This window comes from Sus scrofa, chromosome 1 (assembly GCF_000003025.6).
Source record: "Sus scrofa isolate TJ Tabasco breed Duroc chromosome 1, Sscrofa11.1, whole genome shotgun sequence".
NCBI lineage: Eukaryota > Metazoa > Chordata > Mammalia > Artiodactyla > Suidae > Sus > Sus scrofa.
Genome location: NC_010443.5, coordinates 129,058,307 through 129,085,795, shown reverse-complemented (window position 1 = coordinate 129,085,795; position 27,489 = coordinate 129,058,307). Strand labels below are relative to the sequence as shown.

The following is a 27,489-nucleotide window of genomic DNA, read 5'->3' as shown; positions in this document are numbered from 1 at the left end:
TGTTCTCCAATTTGTTTGGCACATAGCACTTTTAACATAGTTTTCTAATTATCATAATTTGTAGAACTGACTTGGGTAACCCGTTGAAATTAATCTGGTGTGTGTTCCCAGGTTCCTCTACTGGCTGAAGTTTATGGTATAGAGGGAAATATTTTCAGGCTTAAAATCAATGAGGAAACACCCCTGAAACCCAGGTATGAAGTTCCTGATGTCCTCACAAGCAAACCAAGCACTGTAAGGTAAGCCAGGGAACACACTACTTTGGAAACACCCTTAATAATGTTCTTCTATCCTACTTTGAGTAGCAGCTTTTGTATGAGCCTCATATTTTATTCAAAGACAGAACTATTTGCAGAGTTAGTTTTCAGTTATTTGGGTATAAATTTATCCATGTTGGTGTTATCTATTCTGTTTTCTCCTCATCAGCCCTTAATTAAAAGGGAGAAGCAGAGCTTCTGATCCCTGCTCTTCCCCTTACAGAGTAAATAGTTTATCAAACCAGACTTTGGGAGCAAGCAGGTGAGCTGTTTAATTGACTCAGATTAGCAGCGAGGCTCCGGAGATGTAATACACTCACCGAAGTCCCATGCTTACAGTAATTTATACAGTTAGACTAACTCACTTTTAATTAGTCTCAGAAGTACAACATGCAATTTGACTTAGAGTCAGAGATAAATTAATAATCAGTGTCTAGGTGAAAAAAAGCCTTTGGGGATTAAAGCATTTTTCATGTACCTGCAGAATCTGTATCAGTTCTCAGCACATTTTCAGGGTTATTTCCACATGACTCTGTCAGTTTGTTAAATTTTTCATATTTATCTCACTTAGGAGATAGGAGATTATGCCAGATGCTTTAATTTTTCCTACATCATTATCATAGTTCTATGTAAAATAATTTCTTTTTCCCCTAAAAATCTGATAATAAGAAATTAATTCAGCTGTGGTAGAACTATCATAAATTTGTAATATATCACTGATCCACTATTATATGCCAAGAACTTGGGAACTAGGAATTTTTTGTTTGTTTGTTTTTTGTTCTAGTGGCTGCACCCACGGTTGATGGAAGTTCCTGGGCAAGGGTTGAATCTAAGCTGCAGTTGCTACCTTTGCCACAGCTGCAGCAATGCCAGATCCTTTAATCCCCTAAATTGGGATAGGGATTAAACCTGTGCCTCTGCAGCCACTGTAGTCATATTCTTAACCCACTGCACCACAGTAGGAACTCCAGGAAATAGGAATTAAAAGGAGACCATTCTCAAGGCTTTGCAGTTTGATAGATGAGAGTATGTGTATGTATCTGTGTATGTCTGGGTGACATTTCTTAACTATCCTGCACTATTCATTTTCGTAGTGGATCCTTTAACATTTTTGCATCTGGGTTCATAAGTAAAGTTAGCGTGTAGTTTTCTTTTTCTGTGTTATCTTTGCCAGGTTTGGGGGTCAGGGTAACATTAGCTTTGGGTAGTAAATATGGTATATTAGTTTTGCTTCTATTTCATCATCTTTCTAGAGGCCCTTTGGCTACTGTAGTAACTAGAAAGCTTAAAAACATTTCTCCATTTCCCAGATGTCCACGTAGCTAGTTTCTGATGTAATTCAGGTTCCACCAATTAGATGCACTTATGGTCATCTTGATTTCAGAACTGAGTTTCTCATTTTGCTGGTGTGTTTTGGCAGCTGTAGAGTGACTCCAGAGCCACTAATTAGGGCAGAGGTTTCTTGCTCTCTGCATTGCAGCTAAGGTGACATGATTCTGGAGCCCAGCAGTTGCCACACTGACTTCTGATTACACATCTTCCTTGATTCCAGCTGAGGTAGAAGTTCTGTTAGCTTCCAGTTATGCATATTGTTTTAAAGGCCATTCCTGGACACTCAGCCAGGCACCTTCCATGATATTGTAAGCTCCTAATTCCCCCCTCCCCCACCAACTCCGAATTAAGTCATTTATGTCCTGCTTAAAATAGCCAGAGTTGTTTCTTTTAACTACAGTTGAGTCTTGGTTGACATAGTCGTTGGTATCAGAAGTAACTACAGGCAATAGACCCTTAAGGATGGGAATATGAGCTTAGTTAGCTAATCTAGTTGGATTTGAAGGCAGTGAAGGCCTGGTTTTCTTTAGAGGGGAGATATTAGTGTTTGGGGATAATGTTATGAGTCTGGGCCCCCCTCCCAGACTCATATGTTGAAGCCCTACCCCTGCACCCTCCAGACCTCTATTCAGAGATAGAGCCTTTGAAAGGTAATTAAGTTAAAATGAGGTCATTGGGGTGGGCTTTAATCCAGTGTGACTGGTGTCCTATAAGAGGAGGAGATTAGGATACAGACAATATAGACAGAGGAATGACCCTATGAGGACACTGTAAGATGGCCATCTGCAAGCCAAGAAGAAAGGCCTCAAAAGAAGCCAAACCTGCGGACACTTTGGTCTAGGACTTCCATCCTCCAGAATTGTGAGAAAATAAATTTCTGATAAGCCATCCAGTCTGTGGGATTTTGTTATGGCACTTCTAGCAAACTAACACAACTAGCAATAAACCATGGCATTCTGTGGCAAAGTCATTAAATTACTACTGTGGTCAACTGAAATAGAGTACCTATTGAAAGCATGTCTCTGGCAGACCAAGGGATGGGGCCATAGTATATAGCATGGCTGTCATACAAAATTCAAAACTCTGCAGTGGCCTGACTGCTCTGGCTGCTAGTAATTTCACTGCAGAACTTGCAGAAAACAGCATTTTCAGAGTTTTAAATTCTTAGCTCAAGGTATTATCAAACACCTCATAGACTTCTATGACAATCCTAGAAGTCTCTCATATCTATTGCAGCTACAGAGTCCTTGTCACTGAAAATCAAATACAGCGTTAGATTCAGTGGTTTGCTGAATGGGACTGTGAGTTGACTTCACAGCCTCATCAGGTCTGTGAATTTAGAGCATCAACTGAGGAGTTCCCATTGTGGCGCAGCAGAAACAAATCCAACTAGGATAGGAACCATGAAGTTGCGAGTTTGATCCCTGGCCTTGCCCAGGGGGTTAAGGATCTGGCATTGCCATGAGCTGTGGTGTAGATCGCAGACATGGCTCAGATCTTCCGTTGCTGTGGCCATGGCATAGGCCAGCAGCTATAGCTCCGATTCGACCCCTAGCCTGGGAACCTCCATGTGCTGCAGGAGTGGCCCTAAAAACCAAAAAAAAAAAAAAAAAAAAGCATCAACTGAGAAAAGGTAGGGCACCTCAAAACTGAATAGCAACATTTGGGAAGATATGGGTGACTTAGTACCCAAACCTCAAAATTCTACTGACCCTCCAGTTTCAGCAGAGGAAGCTCCTCTCCTCTGTCCTTCAAGGCTGATTCTACCTTGCTTGGTCCCCTCGTGTTAACCTGACCTGAAATATGCTGTGCCGGGGCATTGCAGTGCTCCCATGCTTCACCCCTACCACCCTTCACTGCCTCCAGACCTACTATCAGAGTCAGACACCAGCATGCCTAGGGAGCCAATTACAGTCAAACCCAGGAGGAAAAGGCTTACACACTTCAAGAATTAGAAGATTTTATATTGGCGAAAACCTGGGAAATACACATAAAAATGGTTTCTGAGCGACTCCAAGACTGGAAAGAATGTAATGTTAAGATCACACTAAATATATTGACGTGGATACATATGCTAGAGAATCTAGATTTGATATGCTAGCTTGGACAGCTGAAAATGGTCTAATTATTTTCTTGGTTGGTTAACTATAACCTATACTCAGCTATGGACTCTGCTGAATGAAGTTGGGATATCAGAAGTTCCTTGGCATGGTGTAAAAGACCATAGACTTAGGGAAATAAATATAAAGTGGATACATCATATGCAACCAGCTCATCTATGCCCTAATTCTGTTCTCCAAAGGATCCAAAAATACTTCCTACACTGAGAAATACATTGGTGAGAGAACATTTGGAAAGCATTGTAGATAGTGAATGTCTTTTGTGAGCTAGATAATGGTGGGACTTGGTGCCATTAAAATGGGCTTCCTGATTTCAGTAGCAGAGATTCTAGATAGTAGAGTCAAAGCAGCAGCATTTGGTTGTTAGAGACAACATGGATGTGTTTTCATAATGTGCAGTAGGGCCTGTGTGGTACTCAAAATGGCTCAGCCCTCAGCACAGTGAACTGATGTATTCATCAAGGGGTCCATTAAACTTAAATAGATGGACTAAAATCCTACTCTATAGAGAAATCAAAAGAATTCTATTTAAAGTTTGATGAATGGTGAGATACAACCTCTCAAACAACAGAGTTAGTTTCCAGAACCCAAGCATCTTACTTGAGGGGGGAGGTCTGGAATCATGAAGAAGGATTCTGTAAGCATATAATATAATTACAAACTTTCCCTCCTAATCATCCCTAAAGAGGCCTGTGACCAGGTACCTGAGTGACTGTGCCCTAGAAAAAGAAATATTGAGACTTCGGTACTTTAAGTGCTACTTCTGAGTTTATGTAACTCCTCGAGATCCAAAACATCCTGAAAGTCTACCTGTCAAACTGGGGGCTGATGGAAGTCAGGTGATAAATAGATAAACAAAAGTTTGACCTTTCCATCTCACTGTGGACTCAGTGGATCAATAACACAATCTGTATTATTTTCTCAGTTTCTGAGTGTCTGGTTGGAGTGAGAAAGAAAATGAAAATGTTTAAATTCTATACATTTCTCAATGGTGAAAAGCTGAAAGAATTCCCGCTGAGATCAGGAACAAGACAAGGATGTACACTCTCATCACTACTATTCAACATAGTTTTGGAAATCCTAGCCATGGCAACCAGAGAAGTAAAAGAAAGAAAAGGAATCCAAATTGGAAAGGAAGAAGGTAAAACTATCACTACTTGCAGACGACATGACACTATACCTAGAGAATCCTAAATACCAGAAAACTGTTAAAGCTCATCAATGAATTTGGCAAAGTCACAGAACACAAAATTAATACACAGAAATCAACTGCATTTCTATATACTAACAATGAAAGATCAGAAAGAGAACTTAGGGAAACACACTCCATTTACCATCACATCAAAAAGAATAAAAATACTTAGAAATAAACCTACCTAAAGAGACAAAAGACCTGTATTCTGAAAACTATAAGATGCTGATAAAAGAAATCAAAGATGACACAAACAGATTGAAAGACCACCATGCTTTGGATTGGAAGAGTCAGTATTATCAAAATGACTATACTACCCAAGGCAATCTACAGATTCAATGCAATCCCTATCAAATTACCAAGCAACTTTTTCACAGAACTTGAACAAAATATTTTATAGTTTGTTTGGAAGCACAAAAGACCCAGAATAGCCAATGACATCCTGAGAAAGAAAAATGGAGCTGGAGGAATCAGGCTCCCAGACTTCAGACTATACTACAAAGCTACTGTCATCAAAACCCTATGCTACTGGCACAAAGACAGAAATATGGATCAGTGGAACAGGATAGAAAGCCCAGAATTAAACCCATGCACCTACATACAGTCAACTAATCTATGACAAAGGAGGCAAGAATATACAATGGAGAAAAGACAGCCTGTTCAATATGTGGTGCTTGGAAAATGGGACAGCCATATGTAAAAGAATGAAATTCCTAACACCATACACAAAAATAAACTCAAAATGGATTAAAGACCTAAATATAAGACCAGATACTATAGAACTCTTAGAGGAAAACACAGCCCACTCTCCAACATACACCACAGCAACATCTTCTCAGATCCACCTCCTAAAGTAATGACAATAAAAAAAAAATAAATGGGACTTAATTAAACTTAAAAGTTTCTGCACAGCAAAGCAAACCCTAAACGAAACAAAAAGACAACCCACAGAATTGGAGAAGATCTTTGCAAATGAATCGACTGACAAGGGATTAATCTCCAAGATTTATAAACACCTCCTACTACCCAATACCAAAAAAACAAACAAACCCATCAAAAAATGGGCAGAAGATCTAAACATAATTTTGCAAAGAAGACATACAGATGGCCAAAAAACACATGAAAAGATGTTCAACATCACATTAGAGAAATGCAAATCAAAACCATGGTGAGAGACCACCTTACACCAGCCAGAATGGCCATCATCAAAAACTCTACAAACAGTAAGTGCTGGAGAGGGTGTGGAGAAAAGGGAACCCTAATACAATGTTGGAAGGAATGTAAATTGGTGCAACCACTGTGAAAAACAGGATGGAGATTCCTCAGAAAACTAAAAATAGAACTTCCATTTGATCCAGCAGTCCCACTCCTGGGCATTTATCCAGAGAAAACCATGACTCGAAAAGACATATGTACTCCAGTGTTCATTGCAGCACTCTTTTCAATAGCCAAGACATGGAAACAACCTAAATGTCCATCGACAGAGGAGTGGATAAAGACTATGTGGTACATATACCCAATGGTGTATTACTCAGCCATTAAAAGGAAAGAAATAATGGCATTTTTAGCAACATGGATGGACCTAGAAATTATCATGCTAAGTGAAGTCAGTCAGACAATGAGACACCAACATCAAATGCTATCACTTACATGTGGAATCTGAAAAAAAGGACAGACTGAACTTCTTTGCAGAACAGATACTAACTCACAGTCTTTGAAAAACTTATGGTTTCCAAAGGAAACAGGTTGGAGGGTAGTGGGATGTGCTGAGATTTGGGGATGGAAACGCTATAAAATGTGGTTGTGATAAGCGTTGAACAACTATAAATGTAATAAAATTCATTGAATGATAAAATAAAGTGCACCTAAAAATAATAAATAAATTCTATACACCACAGTGTATATATTGAGTATATATTGAGCACTTATTATGTGCCAGGCACTGTGCCAGATACTTTATATGTGTGAGCTCATTTAATTCTCTCAAAAATCTCTATTTGTTATTTTATTATTTCCACTTTATAGATGCAGAAACACAGAAATAGAAAGATTGATTACCTTTTCCAAAGTTATACACCTAGTGTGTGGTGGAGCTCTGTTCAGCCCAGGCTCTCTGACACCAAAGCCTCTGCTCTCAATTACAGCTCTCCACTGCCTTATCTATTGCTCTGTCCCATGAAAACTGATTTAGTGATTTGAATTAAAGATTGCATTGAGCCATGAAAACCTGTTGCAACTTTTTTTCTTCCTGCTTTGTTTTCTAGGCTGATTTCATGCTCAGGAGATACAGGAAGTCTGGTATTGGCAGATGGCAAAGGAGATCTGAAGTGTCATATCACAGCAAACCCTTTCAAGGTAGACTTGGTATCTGAAGAAGAAGTTGTTATGAGCATAAACTCCCTGGGCCAACTGTACTTTGAGCACCTGCAGATTCCTCCCAAACAAAGGTACTTTTTTCATATTACTTGACACATAAAGAACTTAAGAAATCCTGATTGTAAATACCAGTAGCCTAAATAGATAATACATCACCATAGAAAATGAGTTTGCCTTATTTGCAAAATATTGTTCTGAGAAATTCCATCTTTTCACCTGTGCAGGTGAGTGCAGTCTTGATGACAAGAATGATTTCCAGACTTTTGTAGACATGACACTTTTAGCCCATCCTGTGTGTTGGACTGATGGCATTTTCTACTCTATATACATCCTTAACTAACGTCTTCAGAATTTCACTTTACCCCTTTATGATAACACGAGTTACCTTGGACTTGAATAGTTGTCTAGGAATTTTCTATAACCACTTGAACAAAGCTGTTTGTGTGTGGTTGCATGAATAAGGAGATAGTAGTAGAAGGAGATTCTTTTTCCATTTTTACAAATATTTTTAAATCCTCCAGTCTGTAGTTCTTTCTGTTTTTATCCTAATGATGCATATCTTGCAGAAAGCAGTCAACGTGTGATTTTTTTTCTTAATTTCAACTTATTTCTATTTAAAAAAATTTTTTGCCTTTTTAGGGCCGCACCCATGGAGGTTCCCAGGCTAGGGGTCAAATTGGAGCTGTAGCTGATGGCCTGTGCCACAGCCACAGCAATGCCAGATCCGAGCCACGTCTACAACCTACACCATTCGGCAACACCTGGTCCTTAACCCATTGAGTGAGGCCAGGGATTGAACCTGCATCCTCATGGATACTAGTCAGATTCGCTTCTGCTGAGCCACAACAGGAACTCCCTATTTAAAAATTTTAATATTAAAGAATCTTATCACAGAAATGTATTCATTGTAGGAAAAAAATAGAAAAGACTGTAAAGAAAACTTAAAATACCTATGATCTGCCACCTACTCCTCTAGTATTTTATGAATATTCTTCAATTACTTTTTTAACTGAAAATGGTAATAGTATAGCAAATAACTGTGTTTTGTTACTTATATTTAATTTATTATTTATCTACATTTACAACATTAATATTTAAAATATGTCTTCCTTTTAATAAACCCCCATTATTTTTGTTTTATTTGGTTTTAGAGGTGATATCTAAGTTGGTCCCTTTTGTTTTTTTTAATAAGCAAGTGGTACAAAGGTATATGTGATGAAGAGTCTCTCTCACCATTTGTCCTTGAGCTACCCAATGCCAGCCTTGAAAGTGATGTTTCCAATTTTCTGTGTATCCTTCCAGAGATAATTTATGCCTATACAATAAGATTGATATATTTTTTTGTTTTTTCCTTTCCTGATACAAATGATTACACCTTTACACATTTTTCTCTACCTTGCTTTTCTTTCTTTTACCAATGTGGTAGTCGGTAATTTCCTCAAAGCAGCTACATAGTTTTCAGTGTATAGTTCCACCATGATTCATTTAGCAAACTCCTTATTGATGGACTTTAAAGGTCTTTCTGATCTTGTTTTTCAACTACTTACATCATGAATAACCTTGTATATGTGTCATTCTGCATACATGCAAGTATATCCATAGACCAGAGTCACAGAAATATAATTTCTGATCAAATGTTTGTACATCTGTACTTTTGGTAGCTGTTTGCAAATTGCCTTCCATAGAGGCTGTATATTAGTTTACATTTCCACCATTTATATTTATATTTGTTTAGGAAAATTAGATTATACACCTGGAAAAAAATTTACATTAGATCCTAACCTCAGAACATTAGCAAAAATGAATTCCAGAAGGATAAAAATTAAACATAAAAAAACAAAAATAGGAGTTCCCATCATGGCGCAGTGGAAACGAATCTGACTAGGAACCATGAGGTTGCAGGTTCGATCCCTGGCCTCCCTCAGTGGGTTAAGAGTCTGGCATTGCCATGAGCTGTGGTGTAGGTCACAGACATGGCTTGGATCTGGCGTTGCCGTGGCTCTGGCGTAGGCTGGAAGCTATAGCTCCGATTCGACCCCTAGACTGGAAACCTCCATATGCCTCAGGTGCTTCCCTAAAAAGACAAAAAGACAAAAAAAAAAAGTAGTTTCCTGGTGGCCCAGCAGGTTAAGTTTCCAGCAGGGTTACTGCTGTGGCGTGTGTTTGATACCTGGCTCAGGAACTTCTGCATGCCTTGGGTGCAGCCAAAAAAAAAAAAAAAAAAAAGTTTTTTAAATAGCAGAAAATATAGAATATTTTTATAATCTTATTAGTGTAACAAAAACTGAAGAGCCATGAGGGGAAAGATTGATTGATTGGATTACTTAGAAAGTTTAGACTTTATTATAGCCACAAAGCCAAGACACAAATCAACAAAAAAATTGAACAAGGGAGTTCCTGTGTATTGTGGCACAGCAGAAACAAATCCAACTAGGAACCATGAAGTTGTGGGTTCTCTCCCTGGCCTCACTCAGTGGATTAAGGATCTGTCATTGCTGTGAGCTGTGGTGTAGGTCGCAGTCGAGGCTCGGATCCCGAGTTGCTGTAGCTAGGATGTAGGCTGGCAGCTACACCTCTGATTCAACCCCTAGCCTGGGAACCTCCATATGCTCTAGGTGCAGCCCTTTAAAAAAAAAAAAAAAAAAAAAAGCCAAAAAAAAAAAAAAAACTTAAAATGAAAAGGCAAGGGCTTGTAATTTCCTGTCTGGCATGTGAGGAACTCAGAAGTTGCCACAAACAAGAATGAAACATGAATCAAAAATTACTACTCAAAATATAATATAGACCTAAATGTAAAACCTAAAACTGTAAAACTTATAGACAACAAGGTAGAAAGAAAATTTTGACCTTGGATTAGGCAAAGATATTTTAGAGATTACATCAAAACTGTGATCCACAAAAGAAAAAAATTGGTTACATGGACATAAACAAAAGTAAAAACACCTGCCCATTCAAAGATGATATAGAGAAAATGAAATGAGTCATAGACTAAGAGAAAATATTTGCAAAGCATATATCTGATAAAGAAGTTATATGTATAATATTAAAGAACATTCAAAAGTCAACAAGAAAATTATCTAATAAATAAAATATTTAAACAGATATTTCACCAAAGAAGATAAGCACTTGAAAAATATGATCAGTGCCATTAGTCATCAGGGAACTGCAAGTTAAAACAACAATGACATACTACCACATACTATGAAAATGGCTAAAATTTGTCAGGCCAGCCACATCAAGTGTTGACAAAAAGAGTGACTAGAACTCTCATACAATGCTTCTGGGAATGTGAAATGGTTACAACCACTTTGGAAAATAATTTGGAGTTTTCTTAAAAAGATTAACATCCACCCACCATATGTTACAGCCATGACATAGATAGGAATTTTTCCACAAGGAATGAAAGTGTAGGCCCCTACAGATATTCATAGCAGCATTATTTGTAATAGCCAAAAACTGGAAACAGTACAAATGTCCATCAACCACTGAGCATGAACAAACTGGTATATCTATAAAATGAGATACTAGTTAGGAATAAAAAGGCATGAACTATTGAATTAGATGAACCTCAAAATAATTATGAACTTTGATCCAAAAAAATTAACCCAAAATATATTATTAAAAAATCCAATCAGCATGCTGTACAGTATCATTTATATAGAATTCTCAGCATGCAAAGTGGCTGCCTAAGGATGGGGGTAGGGAAACAAAGGAGGGAGAGGAATGCAAACAGAAAGGAAGAATTGCAAACAGACACAAGGCAACTTCTGGGGTGACAGGTGGTCATTATCTTTATTGTGGTTATGATTTCATGAGTGTATACATATGCCAAAACTTATCAAAATTGTACGCTTTAAATATGTTCAGTTTATTGAATGTCAGTTCTACCACAATAAAGTTTTTTTTTTTAAAAAAAGAAATACTGGAGAACAAAATCATTATAGTAAAAATGAAGAATGCCTCTGATGGACTTATTAGTAGACTGGATGCAGCTAAGGAAAGAATGTCTGAGTTGAGGATGTGACAGTAGAAATAATCAACTAAAAAGCAAAATGGAAAAAAGACTGGGGAAAAAAAATGAGAATGGGTTACCCAAGAACTCCAGGGAATCTACTGAAGATATAATATACAAATAATAGGAAGAAGTCTAGAAGGAGAATAAAGAGAAAGGAACAGAGGAGTGCTGGTCATGGCACACTGGAAACGAATCCGACTAGGAGGGTTCGATCCCTGGCCTTGCTCAGTGGGTTAAATACCCAGCATTGCTGTGAGCTGTGGTGTAGGTCACAGACGCAGCTTGGATCTAATGTTGCTGTGGCTGTGGTGCAGGCTGGCAGCTATAGCTCTAGCTATAGATCGGACCCCTAGCCTTGGTAACCTCCATATGCCATAGGTACGGCCCTAAAAAGCAAAAAAAAAAAAGCAAAAAACAAAAACAAAAAAAAAAACAAGAGAGAGAAAGAAAGGACAGAAGCAATATTTGAATCAACCATTAAAAAAAGTTTAAAATGAGTATAATTGATATATTAAGAAAAGAAAGAAATGGATTCATATAAAATGCTCAGTTAAAACCATAAAAGACAGGAGTTCCCTTCATGGCTCAGTGGTTAACGAACCTGACTAGGATCCATGAGGTTTTGGGTTCCATCTCTGGCCTCTCTCAGTGGGTTAAGGATCCGGCATTGCCCTGAGCTGTGGTGTAGGTTGCAGACACTGCTCGGATCCAGCAGCTGTGGCTATGGCATAGGCTGGTAGCTGTAGCTCCGATTCAACCCCTAACCTGAAACTTCCATATGCCATGGGTGCAGCCCTAAAAAGCAAAAAACAAACAAAACAAAACAAAACAAAAAAAAAACAACATAAAAGATAGACAAAGTGTAGAAGACAAAAGTGGAAGAGAACAAGGGCAACAAATAGAAAGCAGTAATAGGAGTTCCCGTGGCACAGTGGTTAACAAATCCGACTAGGAACCATGAGGTTGCGGGTTTGATCCCTGGCCTTACTCAGTGGGTTAAGGATCCAGCATTGCCGTGAGCTGTGGTGTAGGTTGCAGACGTGGCTCGGATCCCGAGTTGCTGTGGCTCTGGCGTAGGCTGGTGGCTACAGCTCCAATTCAACCCTTAACCTGGGAACCTCCATATGCCGTGAGAGCAGCCCAAGAAATGGCAAAAAGACAAAAAAAAAGTAATAAAAGTAGTTATTACTCTAGGTGTATCAATAATCATCTTGAACGTCAATGGTCTGAATATACTAATTAAAAGACAAATCATCACTATGGAACAACAAACAAGGTTCAATTAAACATTGTCTGCAAGAAACAGATGTTAAATATAAAGACACATATGAATAAAAGTAGAGAGGGAGAAAGACAACCATGCTAACACTAATCAAAAGAAAGTAGGAGTTGGAATTCCCTGGTGACCTAGCAGTTAAGGATTCAGCATTATCACTGCTGTGGCTCAGGTTTGATCTCTGGCCTGGGGAACTTCTGCATGCCACAGGTGTGGCCAAAGAAAGAAAGAAAGTAGTTAAATTCATTAATAGAAAGAGCTGACTTTAAAACAAGGAGTTATCAGGAATGAAGTTTACTACATAATGATAAAGGAGTCAATTCTCTGGAAAAAACACAACAACTTTACTATGTGTGTGCCTAACAACAGAGCATCAAAATAATTGAGGCAGGAATGATATAACTAACTGCAGGGAGAAATAGGTGAATCCACTATTATAATTAGAGACAACACCCTTCTATCAGAAATGGACAGACTCGGCAGAGACAAAATCAGTAAGGGCATATTCTAATTCAAAAACATTATCAGAGTTCCCATTGTGGCACAGCAAAAACAAATCTGACTAGTATCCATGAAGATATGGGTTCAATCCCTGGCCTTGCTCAGTGGGTTAAGGATCTGGCATTGCCGTGAGCTGTAGTGTAGGTCACAGATGCGTCTTGGATCCCACGTTGTTGTGGCTGTGGCATAGGCCAGCAGCTGTAGCTCCGATTTGACTCCTAGCTTGGGAATTTCATATCCTACAAGTGCAACCCAAAAAGAAAAACAAAAACAAAACCCACCATCAATCAACTGGATATGACTGGCATCAATAGACTTCTTCATCCAATAATACAGATTCTTCGGAGTTCCTGTCATGGCTCAGTGGTTAACAAATCCAACTAGGAACCATGAGGTTGCAGGTTTGATCCCTGGCCTTGCTCAGTGGGCTAAGGATCCAGCGTTGCCGTGAGCTGTGGTGTAGGTTGCAGACGCAGCTCAGATCCTGCGTTGCTGTGGCTCTGGCGTAGGCCGGTGGCTACAGCTCCAATCGACCCCTAGCCTGGGAACCTCCATAGGCCAAGGGAGTGGCCCTAGAAAAGGCAAAAAGGCAAAAAAAAAAAAAAAAAAAGAAAGAAAAGAAAAGAAAAAAAAACAATAATATACATTCCTTTCAAGCTTACATGGGACATGCACCAAGATAGACCATATTTTGTCTCATGAAATACATGTTAACAAACTTAAAAGAATAGAAATCACAAAATGCAGCTCTCAGACCACAATGCAATTAAAGTAGAAATCAATAATAGAAATATAGAAAATTCCAAAATACTCAAAGATTAAACAACATGCTTCTAAATAACACAAAGAAGAAATCCAAAAAAGAAAAAAAAATTAAACTAAATAAAGTGAAAGTACAACTTATCAAAATTTATGGGATGCAGCAAAAGCAGTGAAGAAATTTTGCTTTTCTAACATATGAATTCAGTGCTACAAAGATTTTTGTTGTCGTTGCTAAACTTAAGAAAAATAGAAGACTACGCAGAGAGTGGCTTGTATGTGTGTCCTGGACAGAGAAACTTCGTGAGCTGGGTTAATATTAATTTACATAGAGACTCAGACAGGACACCAGTTCCCTTGGGCAAAGTACTGGTAGTGACCAAAGCTCTTCCCTCTGACCCTCTCCTGAGAAACAGAGCTACTATCAAGACAAATTCATGTACACTCTGTGTGCCACCATGTCCTCAGCTCCTACCTTGAATGCTTTGAAGACCTGTCTGTAAAGCCAAAACTGTTGTTGGGAAGAGTTTTGCCTATGAAAGTCTTGATGATTTTAAGGATCAATCCATTTGCTGCTCTTACAACCAACTAATCCTGGTGACAGATCTGTATTTCCTGGTAGAATAGGCTAGAGCTGTCATACAGACCTTTGAAAAGTATTTTGGTCATCACATGAAGTCTTAGATTCACAACAACAAAAAATCCTATAGTGCATCCTTAGTCATGTTGACTTATGACATTGTGTGGTCACTGTTAGGGTAAGCTTAAATTCAGGAGACATAGGATGTTCATGTAGGTTCTGATAAGTTAGATTACATAGCCAAAATTTGGACATTTTTAGAGAATCTTGTGCTTTATGTAAAAACACTCCTAAGGGAAAAAAAGAATATCGTGATTTTTAAGATCCAAAGTTGCTCCTAAAAAGACAGTATCAATTAATGTACCTACTTTGTACTAAGCTAAGGATCCCATACTGTTCTGATCTCCTAACCTGGAAAAAGACATAAATACTGGATAATTAGACCTCTGGGACTGAATGATTGTTCTTCCAGGTTGTTATGTCACCCTACCCTAACAGCTCTAGCCTCTTCTACCAGGAAATACAGGTCTGTCACCAAATTATTTCACTCAAAATTTAGTAAAGTGTTTACCTCTGAAAGCTGTGGGAGTGTGCAGGGAGATAGATACATTTGACGAGAGGTACACAGGACCTCCAAAGGAACATGTCATTTCTGTTGCTTATGCTCACTGGTGGGTTCTTAGTCATTCAGTTTAGAATTACTCTTTAAACTCAGCACATAATAATATATACTCTTCTCTATGCATGCATTTGACACTAAAGAAAAAATTAATGTATAATGAGAATGAATAGGTAATTCACAGAAGAACTAAAAATATCTGTTAATGGATAAAAAGGTAGTCTACATCATCAATAATAGAAATTCAAATTGAAATGCATTATCTTTTCTAAAATTTTAGATTGGCAAAAGTTTGTTGTTTTTGTTTGTTTGTTTTTGGCTTTTTAGGGCCATACCCACGGCATATGGAGGTTCCCAGGCTAGGGGTCTAATTGGAACTATAGCTGCTGACCTGTGCTACAGCCACAGCAATACCAGATCTGAGCCGCATTTCTGACCTACACCACAGTTCATGGCAATGCTGGATCCTTAACCCACTAATCGAGGCCAGGGAACAAACCCACAACCTCATGGTTCCTAGTCAGATTCGTTTCCACTGGGCCATGGCAGGAACTCCCTAGACTGGCAAAGATTTTTTTAAATCCGTAAAGTCCAGCATGGAAGAAATAAGCTCTCAAATACAACTGTAGGTGTTAGAATAAGTTGTCAATCATTCTAGAAGACAGTGCATCATGTTGCTCTGCACTAGGGTAACAATGCCTGAGAGGAACTGTGTTCTACCTTCTTATGTTTTGTTTAAATATTATAAGCATGTATTACAATAATAATAAAAAACTGATACATGCATTTTAACTTTTTTTTTTTTAGGGCCACAGGTGAAGCATATGGAATTTCCCAGGCTGGATGTCAAATTGGAGCTACAGCTGCCTTCAACCACTGAGCGAGGCCAGGGATCAAACCTGCGTCCTTATGGATACTGGAGGGGTTCATTACTGCTGAGCTACAACAGGAACTCCCTGATAAATGCATTTTTAAAATGTTAACAAGAAAACTCAAATATATCTACATCTTTATAAGAAATCAAGCTATTAGATTAATGTCATAAATGTTTGTAAACTCTGTAACATTTTTATAATGATATTGTTTGTAATAAGTTTAAAGGATATAATTTATGGGATCTCAGACATTGAAAATCAAAATCTTTATCATTGAACAAAATTCTGTCAGTCTTGCCAGGAGTGAAACAACTTTATTTATATTAAAACAGAGCTACCAAGGAAAATGAGGAGGATGCATCAGTTGACACCACTCAGGTAATTTAGATTAAGCAATTTATCTTCTTCACTTTCATCATTATTACAGAGAATAAAATGGGTTCTGTTCTTCCCTTCTACAGATGAGTAATTGGCAAATGCTCTGTTACGTACAAATGGGACCACCTGTCTCTTCTGCTCACTTTATCATCACAATGATTTATTTACTCATTTGTTCATTCATGTATTCATTCCTAAAACAGATAATTCCTGAGTCCCTGCTTTGTGCCAGGCACAAAAAATTATTCTAGGCAAGGAGAATCAGCAGTGAATAAAGCAAATCCCAGCCTGTCCTCATGAAACTTAGAAGCTATTGGGGGAGTTCCCGTCGTGGCGCAGTGGTTAACGAATCTGACTAGGAACCATGAGGTTGAGGGTTCGACCCCTGCCCTTGTTGAGTGGGTTAACGATCCGGCATTGCCGTGAGCTGTGGTGTAGGTTACAGACGTGGCTGGGATCCAGCGTTGCTGTGGCTCTGGCATAGGCTGGCAGCTACAGTTCCGATTCGACCCCTAGCCTGGGAACCTCCATATGCCGCAGAGGAGCGGCCCAAGAAATGGCAAAAAGACAAAAAAAAAAAAAAAAAAAAAAAAGAAGCTATTGGGAAAGACACAACACTAATTAATTACAAACATGAGTGTTACAAAAGGATGCCATAGGAGCATACAACGAGGAACCTGACCAAGATGAGGGTCAGAAAAGACCTCCTGAAGGAAATAATTTTAAAGCTAAAACTGATGCATGAGGATATATATTAGCTAGTCAGAAGGTTGGGAAAAGAATATTCCAGGTAGAGGGAATTATATACTCAGCGATCATGAGTACATTTGAGAAATGTTGTATAATACAGAGACACACACATATACATATCTTTTAGCAGGAGAAAGGAAAGCAAGGGAAAAGGTGCTATATAACATGGCGAGAGAGAGAGGCAGAGGCAGTTCTGTGGAGAGTCTTGAATAATTCTTTTACTCAGTAAACATTTGTTGAGAACCTCCTGTATGCCAGGCACGTTGAAGGAGTTGATGATATATCACTGAACAAATCAAATTTCCCCATTATTATGGAGCTTACATTCTTGTAAGTCATGTTAACCTTGGTCTTTAAGGAAAGGTCTTAAGCAGCAAGGATGCATGGTCTGATTTCTGTTTTTAAAAGATAATTTTGGTTGACTTCTGAAGAATGGGTATTTCAGAAATCTCTTCATCCAAAGCCACATGCGTTTTTCAGAGAAGCTCTGACAGTAGCTCTGGCCGCCAGGAATGGTGAAAAATATTTCAAGTGCAGTAAGACAAAAGCTTTTTCCTCTTGAGAACTGACCCCTACAGATGAGTATAAGAGAGAGTAATTTTTCCACTTTCAGATAGGGAAGATAAGAACAATGAACACAGTTGTTGTGCCTTACACAGTTTTGTGATAATATGTTTGACCCACTTTTGGGAGACCTCTAATCAGATAGCTTAGATAGCAGTGAGTCAGACACCCCCTGCAAGAATCTAATGACAGCTATGAACCATCTCTGTAGAAAAAAAAATTTTTTTCATATTGTTTGAGGGAGTTTAAAAACTTTAAAGCCTATGTATACCTCAGGATAATAACCTCTAAGAATTCAGGTGTGATTTTTAAAAAACAAACACAGACTACTCACTTTAGAGAAGTTTTAAGTATGAAGAAACAACCTAGAAGTAAGGAAAGAGTTCATTTTTTTTTAAAGAAATGTGCTTTTCACATACACACACAGTTCTTTTAAAGCTTTTTCCATTTTATTGGAGAAAAGTAGATTTTCTTGAAGCTGGAAGTTTATAACTAGGTCAAAAGATTCTGAACCTGAGCAGTCCCCATCCCAGTTGACTCTCCACCCAGCACAGGAACATAGCTAGTAGCTAGCTAACTGAAGCAGGGGGAAAGTGCCCATCCCAGCCAAAATCTTTGCTTAGAGTCTCTCAAAAGAGACCCAAATTATTTGATTCTAAATGTTTTGTCTTCATGTGTAAAGACTGCATGTTTCAAAGGGCTTTCACATCATTTTGGCTCTTGTAAAGATATTCCTGTCAAGCAGTATGGCAGTTCCTAAAAAATTAAACATAGAATTACACTATGATCCAGCAATTCCACTTATGGATATATATCCAAAAGAGAAAGCGAGACTCAGACTATTTGTATGCCTCTGTTCATAGCAGCATTATCACAATGACCGAAAGGGAGAAGCCATCCAGCAATCCAAGAGTCATTGTCACATGAATGTACACACAAAATGGGGTTTATATATACGATGGAGTATCATTCAGCCTTTTAAAAAGTAAGAAAGTTCTGAGGCATGCTGCAAAATGGATGAACCTTGAAAACATTATACCAAAGTAAAATAAGCCAGTCATAAAAGGACAAATGAGTATGATTCTATCTCATATGAGATACCTAGAGTTGTCACATTCATAAAAACAGGAAGTAGAAAAGTGGTTGTCGGGAGCTGAGGGGAAGGAAGAATGGGGAGTTATTTTTTAGTGGGTGCAGAGGTTCAGTTTGGAAAGATGTAAAAGTTCTGAGATGGACGGTGGTGATGATTGCACAATAATGTGAATATACTTAATGCCACTTAAAATGGTGAAAAATGTCAATTTTATATTATGTATATTTTACCACAATAAAAATATATTCATGTCAGCTATAGGTCACAAGGTTGTTTAATGGGATTCATATAGAACATAGATCTAATTTGTTAAATGTACTGGTATAGTCTTTTAAAAGATGAACTCATTTCCTCAGTTTAATAATTTAATCAAAGAAATGCTATCGTGGTAACCACATTTGCTGCAATACATAAACTCACTTTGCTACCCTTTTTTGTGCCAACAGGAGAATCCAGAGGAACTAGGCCTGTGGGAGGAGAAATTTGGAAATTTTGTGGATGTCAAAGTTAATGGTAAAATTGAAACTGGTGTAGTGTTAAAATAGGTCTTTCCAAAATGGTAAATGTCTCTATCTAAAGGTACCTTGAGAAGTTCCTGTTATGATGCAGCAGAAACAAATCCAACTAGGAACCATGAGGTTGTGGGTTCTATCCTTGGCCTCACTCAGTGGGTTAACGATCCAGCGTTGCCATGAGCTGTGGTGTAGGCTGCAGATGCAGCTTGGATCTGGCGTTGCTGTGGCTCTGGTGTAGGCCTGCAGCTGTGCTTCCGATTAGACCCCTAGCCTGGGAACCTCCATATGCCATGGGTGCAGCCCTTAAAAAAAATAAATAAATTTTAAAATTTTAATAAGTAAATAAATAAAAGTACCTTGAGCTTTGGCACCTAAACATATGTCTTCTGTAAGGAGAACAGAAATCTCAGATTTGGGTCCCCTATTCTTCAGTAATGCACCAGAGAAATAGTGAGTGTCTGACCTGTGGGAAGTTTAAAACAGTTTAAAACAGGTATAGGCCTCACAGAGCTATGGTCTCATGGAAGGCCCTAGGTCAGCATACTGCTTGCACTATCCAGTGATTCAGACAGGTGCAAATTCCACATTTACAGCATTCTGTACCCCGCCCCCCCATTTTCCACATTCTATTTTTTCCTTGTTTTTACAGCCACACCTGTGGCATATGGAAGTTCCAAGGCTAGGGCTTGAATCGGAGCTGCAGGCCTATACCACAGCCACAGCAACAGTAGATCTAAGGCACATCTGCAACCTACACTGCAGCTTGAGGCAATGCCTGATCCTTAATCCACTGAGTGAGACCAGGGATTGAACGCTCATTCTCAGAGACAACATCGGGTCCTTAACCCACTGAGTCACAACAAGAACTCCCCAAATTCTATTTTTACGAGAGTCAAGTGACAAGAAACCAAGTTCTAGAGCTTCTTACCTCCAACATGTGCAGCCAGTGGTTCTGAACCTTTTCCAGGCCTCCCTATCATTCATGCAAGCATCATGTGTCCATCTACGACATTTCTTACTAGGCTTAGTGATGGTGGGGGGATGGGTGGGTCTAGATGGCTGGGAAAGAATTTGTCTCTTTAGGAGATAACATCAAATACTTTTTCCTTGTGTAGTTGGAAAAAATACTTTTCTGCTTCCTCCTCCCTAACCTGTAGAATAACAGACCTTCCCTAACTCCTTGAGAATCTCTATTCTAGCATCCTCTTCTATGGCCTAGTATAATGATCGAGACTGACATTGTGTCCAAAAATTGTAACTGGGGGGCCCTAGGGCTCTCCTTTCTGTAACATTATAATCTTTTTTTATCTTATCTATAACATCCCCTTTCCATAAACTCCTCCAAATAAGGACCATTTGATGTCAAATACGTTTCTCTAAGAGTGAATTTCAGCCAATGTTATCTTTCTTAGTTACTTTCATTTTCCCCATATTTCTAAAATAATTGTTAAAATAAAGGACTTTTGTTAAAGGAAATTTATTAATTTACAATCACAGGGAACTGGGGGGGAGGAGGATTTTGAGGAACAAGGAAAGTTTCTCCTGGTGTCCTTGACATTATAATTCTGTATGCGGTAAGTGTGAATGATCAGGCAGAGGACATGCAGTCTTTCATCCGGCAAAGATTAAAAATGCTCACTATCTTCTGCTTCCTAACGCAAAGAAGTATGCAATGTATTTCAGAAAAATTTAGATTAGGAAAAAATCTAGAATTTTGTAAACATATTTTACAGATAGAAAAGAGATTTACTATAAATAATGACACAGAGAACTTTAGCACATAGTCAAGGAAACATAACTAATAAGTGACCAGAACTTTGCCTTGTGCATTTTTGTATCCCCACAACACCTGAATATAACATCATACAGAGTCAGCGTACGTGATCAAGGCAAGCTCAGGTCTCTCGATCCTTAGTCAAGTCATCTTGCTACTCTTAGAGTTAACTGAATCTCCTTAGTTGATTGTCCCACTGAGAAGGAAAACTCAGTCACTGTCCTGGTCCCTGCAGGTCCTACGTCCATTGGTTTGGATTTCTCCTTGCATGGATTTGAACATCTCTATGGGATCCCACAACATGCAGAATCACACCAACTTAAAAATACCAGGTAAAGTGAAAAACAAGAATTCTTACCAGAGGCTTTGGTTTTTGGACTGGAAATGTTTGAAAGTAAAATGTGAGATGTCTGAGCCGTTGCTAATATGAGCCTCCCCTTTTCCTTTATGATATTGCTTGTAGATCTTTAAGTATTTTCCTTGAATGATTACTCAGAACAGTGGTTTTCAATTTTTATTTTTTGTTTGTTTTTTTTGTTTGTTTTTTTTTGCCAGGCCTGCAACATGCAAAAGTTCTCAGGCCAGGGACTGAACCCACAACACACCAATGACCTGAGCCACAGCAGTGACAATGCCAGATCTTTAACCCACTAAGCCACCAGGGAACTCCCTTATTTTATTTTTTTGGCAAAAATTAGACAATTATAAAAACTGTAATGTGGAACCCTAAAAATATAGAGTAAATAAAAATATGGAGCTGCTGTGGTTGAGTAGGGTGGAGTTCTTCAACACATTACCTCCCTGGGTTTTGCTTTTAGCTCTCAAGGCCTTTCTGAAGACCCCTTGGAAACACGCTGTGAAAATCACTGACCTAGAAAAAGGCTTTTACGAAAAATGGACAGTGAGCCAGAGAATGTAATCACCCTCAGGGAGGTTATTTCAGACTAACACTATTGACCAAAAAAATGCCAGAGGTATCAGAGGAAGTAGAACCAAATGAAACACAGTCTGATCAAATCTGCCAGGTTTAGGTGCTGCTTAGATAATAAGTAGACATAGTGACAAGTGAATCAGAAACTGTGTTGCTCTCACAGCAACCTGAGTTCTGTGCTCCCCACACCAATTCAGTTCCTAACTTTCCCTGCTCAGCACCGTAGAAGCATATTAGGACACTGGCATTCTGTTTTAGCAACAGAGAAATACTCACAAAATTTGTCAATTTATTGTGTGCTTACTATTGTGGAGGATTCACAGGAAACAGTCCTCACCTCCCAAGAGATATTCAGAAAAGATATCTCAGATATGAGCTCATGCGTGCCTAAAGTAGCATGAGGGGAAGCTAAAGCAGTCAACGGAGGGGAGCCATATCTACCCAGCCTGGGTCAGAAAACCTCTAGGGAAATGTTAAGAGTTGAGCTTTGAAAGATGTATAGGACCTAAGACTTTGCAGGGGAGAGTGGAGCTGTACTATTCGTTAATGTATACATGATGGTCATTGATAATCCTTTGTGTGTTTCAGAGATGGAGAGGCTTACCGTCTTTATAATCTAGATGTATATGGATATAAAATATATGACAAACTGGGCATTTATGGGTCAGTGCCTTATCTCCTTGCTCACAAAGTGGGCAGGACTCTAGGCATTTTTTGGCTAAATGCCTCTGAAACGCTAGTGGAGATCAATACAGAACCTGCTATAAAGGTGAGCTATATCTCATGGCTGCATGTCATACTTACAAAAGAAACAAAACCAGTGAAGAGTAATCATAGCTCTAGGTTTTCTAGTGGCAGTCATCTGCCACCAGAGTCTTCACAGTATAATCAGTGAAAATTATTGGTATGTAGTAAAGGGACAGACTATTACACACGTTCGGGTGTGTGTTGTGGGTTGGAAGGAAATTTTTCAGACCTTCATTCCATTCTTTTTCCAGTATACACTGACCCAGATGGGTCCAGTTGCTGCTAAACAAAAGGTCGAATCTCGAACTGATGTGCACTGGATGTCGGAGAGTGGAATCATTGATGTTTTTCTGCTGACAGGACCTACACCTTCTGACATCTTTAAGCAGTACTCATACCTTACAGGTATTTGCATGTGGAAGTACCCGTTTCTTATTCCATTATATTTCCTGTATCCCATGTATGATCACTGTAAGTTACTATCTGTTTCACACCATGTAGAATTTACAAACAATTACTCAAGCTTTTTAAGAAGCAAGCATTTCTGCTCTCAGACTCATCCCATTCAGCTTGGTTAAACATTCCACTGGGGCTTGAATTCTTCATTCTCTAATCCCTGATACTCACCATCTGTATTCCTTGGAGCCTTTAACCCCTGGGCTTTCTCTAACTTCATCTCAGATGACCAGTGTCTCAACCCAAACTCTTGTCTGTTCTCTTCTTCATTAAAACATACCACTAAAGCATTTTGTCTTTAAAAGATGTAAATGATTGGAGTTCCCTGGTGGCCTAGTGCCATTGGATCTAGCATTATCACAGCTGTGCCTTGAGTCATTGCTGTGATTCTGGTTCAGTCCCTGGCCCGGGAACTTCCACATGCTGCAGGTGTGGCCAAAAAACAAATGATAGAAAAGACTGTTTTAACTGATGCAGAAAAAGCATTTGACAAAATCCAACACTACTTCTTTTCTTTTCTTTTTGGCTGCACCTGTGGCATGTGAAAATTCTTCAGCCAGGGATCAAACCCATGCCACAGCAGTGACCCAGGAGGCTGCAGTGACTACATCGGATCCTTAACCCGCTGCACCACAAGGGAACTCCCCAATGCTATTTCATGATTAAGACTTTAAGAAGGTTAAGAATAGAAGGAAACTTCCTCAACATGATAAAAGGCACTTAAGAAAAATTCACAGCTGTCAAACTCAGTGGTAAAAGACTGCAAGGTTTCCCCTAAGATCAGAAACAAAATGAGGCTACCTACCTTCACCATTGTTATTGAACATTGTGGTGAAGGCTCCAGCCAGAGAAATTAGGCAAGAAAAAGAAAAGGAATCTAAATTAGAAAGGAAGAAATTATTTCTATTTACAAATGATGTGATCCTAAATAACAGTATTTCAAAGAAGTCACACACACACACACACACACACACACGCACACACACACACACACAAAACTACTGGAGCTAATACACATGTTAACCACAGTTGCAGGGTTCTTGATCAACACACAATCAGTGGTATTTCCAGCAATAAACAATCTAAAAAGTAATTGAGAAAATAATTCAATTTACAATAACATCTAAAAGAATGAAATCCCCAGGAATAAATTTAACCAAGGAGATGAAAGACTTGTATGCTAAAAATTATAGCACATTCCTAAATTTAAAAGGCCTGGGAGTTCCCGTCATGGCGCAGTGGTTAACGAATCCGACTAGGAACCATGAGGTTGCGGGTTCGATCACTGCCCTTGCTCAGTGGGTTAACGATCCGGCGTTGCCGTGAGCTGTGGTGTAGGTTGCAGACGCGGCTCGGATCCCGCGTTGCTGTGGCTCTGGTGTAGGTCAGTGGCTACAGCTCTGATTGGACCCCTAGCCTGGGAACCTCCATATGCCGCAGGAGCGGCCCAAGAAATAGCAAAAAGACAAAAAAAAAAAAAAAAAAAAAAGGCCTGGAGTTTGCGTTGTGGCACAGTGGGTTAATGATCTAACTTGTCTCTGTGGAGGCTCCTGTTAGATCCATGGTTAGATCCATGGTGTAGTATAGCATTGCTGCAGCTATGGCATAGGTCAAAGTTCAGGCTTGGATTCGATCCCTGGCCTGGCAACTTCTGTATGCTTCGGGGACAGCCTGAAGAATAAAGAAAAAAAGAATAAATTGAAAATAAATAGGGCTAAATAAATGAGAAGAAATCCCATGTTCATGGTTGGAACACTTAATATTGTTACCATTGAAAGTAATCTATAGACTCACTGAAATCCTTGTCAAAATTCCAATGGCCCTATTTGATAAAATGGAAAATCTCATCTTAAAATTCATATGGAATCTCAAAGGGCTCTGAATAGCTAAACAGTCCTGGGGGTAAAAAAAAGTTAAAGGAGACATACTTCCCACAACAGGGATCTTCTCTAGCCCAAAATCGTGGGAAACTAGAGGCTCAAATTGAAAGTTTGTGTAGAGAGAATGAATCTCTGCGAAAAGCAAGTGAACGTGATAATTACACACTAAGAATTAAGTGCAAAATCATAGAAGACCAAACTGAAACCATTGGAAAATTAAAAGAATGTTTACAGGAAAGAGAGGAACAAATCAAAACATTACATGAAAAGATCACTGAAATACAAAAGTGTACGCAAGAACAGCTTGATGAAAAATCTTCACAACTGGATAACGTAATTGAAAAACTAGAAAGACATAATGAAAGAAAAGAAAAACTAAAACAGCAGTTGAAAGTAAAGGAATTAGAACTTGAAGAAATTAGAAAAGCTTACAGTACACTTAATCAGAAGTGGCATGATAAAGGAGAACTTCTCTGTCATCTTAAAATGCAAGTAAAAGAAGTGAAAGAAAATTTTGAAAACAAAGAAAGGAAACTTAAAGCAGAAAGAGACAAAAGTATTGAACTGCAAAAGTAAGAATTAAGTCCTAAAGGATGCAATGGAAAAGCTTCATAGTATGGATGATGCCTTTAAAAAACAAGTTGATGCAATTGTTGAAGCTCATCAAGCTGAGATAATACAACTGGCAAGTGAAAAACAGAAATGTATTGATTCTGCAGATTTAAAGGTTCATCAGGTTGAAGAAGAAATGTGTGGACTTCTGGAGGAAACATGCAAGAACAAAAAAGCAATGGAAACAAAAATTAAGCAACTTGCTTTTGCTCTAGATCAAATTCAGCAAGATATGTGATGGTTCTGAGAACAAATTTAATTGAAATGGACTAGCAGACCTATTGTAAAAATGATTAAATATTGTAATAGTAGTAACTGCTATGACTTTGAAATGTCTCTTTCTATACATTTCATTCTGCTTATAGCTGATTATATTTTAAAAGACTTTTTGATCAAGTATTAATTGTATATGTAGGTTTTTTATAATAAATTGTTAATTATGTGTATTAGAAAACCTATCAAAATAACTAGACTTAAAACACTTTTCTTGTTAAAAAAAAAAGGAGACATACTTCCCAGTTTCAAAACTTACTGCAAAGTTAAAGTAATCCAAACTGTGCTACTAGCATAAGGATAGACATATAAGCCATTGACAAGGTAGAAGTGAACCCATACATCTCTGACCACTTGATTTTCAATAAAGGTTCAAGACCATTCAGTGGGAAAAGAATCATCTCTTAACCACATGGTACTGGGACAACTGTATATCCACACAAAAAAGAATGAAATTGGACCCCTATCTCACACCACAGACAAAAAATTAACTCATAATGAATCAATGGCATAAACATAAGAGTGAAAATCATAAAAACTCTTAGAAGAAAACAGGGGTAAATCTTCATGACTTTGAATTTGGCAATGGATTCTTAGCCATGACACCAAAAATATGAACAGAAGAAAAATTTAGATAAGTTGGACTTATTTAAAACTGAAAACTTTTGTGCATCAAAAACATTATCGAGAAAGTAAAAAGGCACCCTACAAAATAGGAAAAATATTTGCAAATCCCATATTTGATAAGGGTCTCAAATCCAGAATATGTGAAAATCTTAACAACAAAAAGGAACAGGTTTTTTTTTTGTTTGTTTGTTTTTGTCTTTTTGGTATTTCTTGGGCTGTTCCCATGGCATATGGAGGTTCCCAGGGTAGGGGTCGAATCGGAGTTGTAGCCACCGACCTACTCCAGAGCCACAGCAACTCGGGATCCCAGCCGTATGTTCAACCTACACCACAGCTCATGGCAACCCCGGATCGTCAACCCACTGAACAAGGGCGGGGACCGAACCTGCAACCTCTTGGTTCCTAGTCGGATTTGTTAACCACTGCGCCACAATGGAAACTCCCAAAAAAGAACAGTTTAATTCTAGGATGAGCAAAGGGCTCAAGCAGACATTTCCCCAAAGCAGTAGACATTTCCCCAAAGCAGATGTGCAAATGGATTAACAAGCATCTAAGATGCTCAACAGCATTAAGTATTAGGAAAATGTAAATTAAAGCCACAATGAGGAGTTCCTATTGTGGCTCAGTGGGTTAAGAACCCAATATAGTGTCCAGGAGGATGCGGGTTCGATTCCTGGTGTTGATCGGTGGGTTAAGGATCCAGCCTTGTCTCAAGCTGAGGCACAGGCTGGCAGCTGCACCTCGATGAGACCCCTAGGCCAGAAACTTCCATATGCAGCAGATGTGGCCATAAAAAGAAAAAAAAAAGATTTAAAACACACACGCAATGAAATACAAATACTGCTTCATAGCCACTAGGATAGCTAAATAAAAAAAGGAGAATAGTGTTGATGAAGATGAGGAAGAGTTAAAAACTCATACACTGCTAGTGGTAACATAAAATGGTTCATCTGCTGTGGAAACAGTTTGGCAGTTCCTCAAAAGCTA

At 38.6% G+C, this 27,489-nt stretch overlaps 1 protein-coding gene across 10 annotated transcripts in view; it reads left to right on the top strand.

Annotated features, from left to right (window-relative positions):
• GANC (glucosidase alpha, neutral C) overlaps nucleotides 1–27,489 on the top strand; it is a 77,200-nt gene that overhangs the window by 12,518 nt on the left and 37,193 nt on the right. For all 10 annotated transcript variants that reach the window (XR_002345333.1, XR_002345322.1, XM_021097234.1 and 7 more), the window contains 7 exons: nucleotides 112–239; nucleotides 7,166–7,348; nucleotides 16,235–16,280; nucleotides 19,134–19,200; nucleotides 21,212–21,308; nucleotides 22,496–22,676; nucleotides 22,906–23,059. Coding sequence is in view for 8 of the 10 variants with exons in the window: in XM_021097209.1 (XP_020952868.1) it covers nucleotides 112–239; nucleotides 7,166–7,348; nucleotides 16,235–16,280; nucleotides 19,134–19,200; nucleotides 21,212–21,308; nucleotides 22,496–22,676; nucleotides 22,906–23,059 (856 nt within the window). In the remaining 2 variants the exon portion in view is untranslated. The remainder of the gene's footprint in view (nucleotides 1–111; nucleotides 240–7,165; nucleotides 7,349–16,234; nucleotides 16,281–19,133; nucleotides 19,201–21,211; nucleotides 21,309–22,495; nucleotides 22,677–22,905; nucleotides 23,060–27,489) is intronic.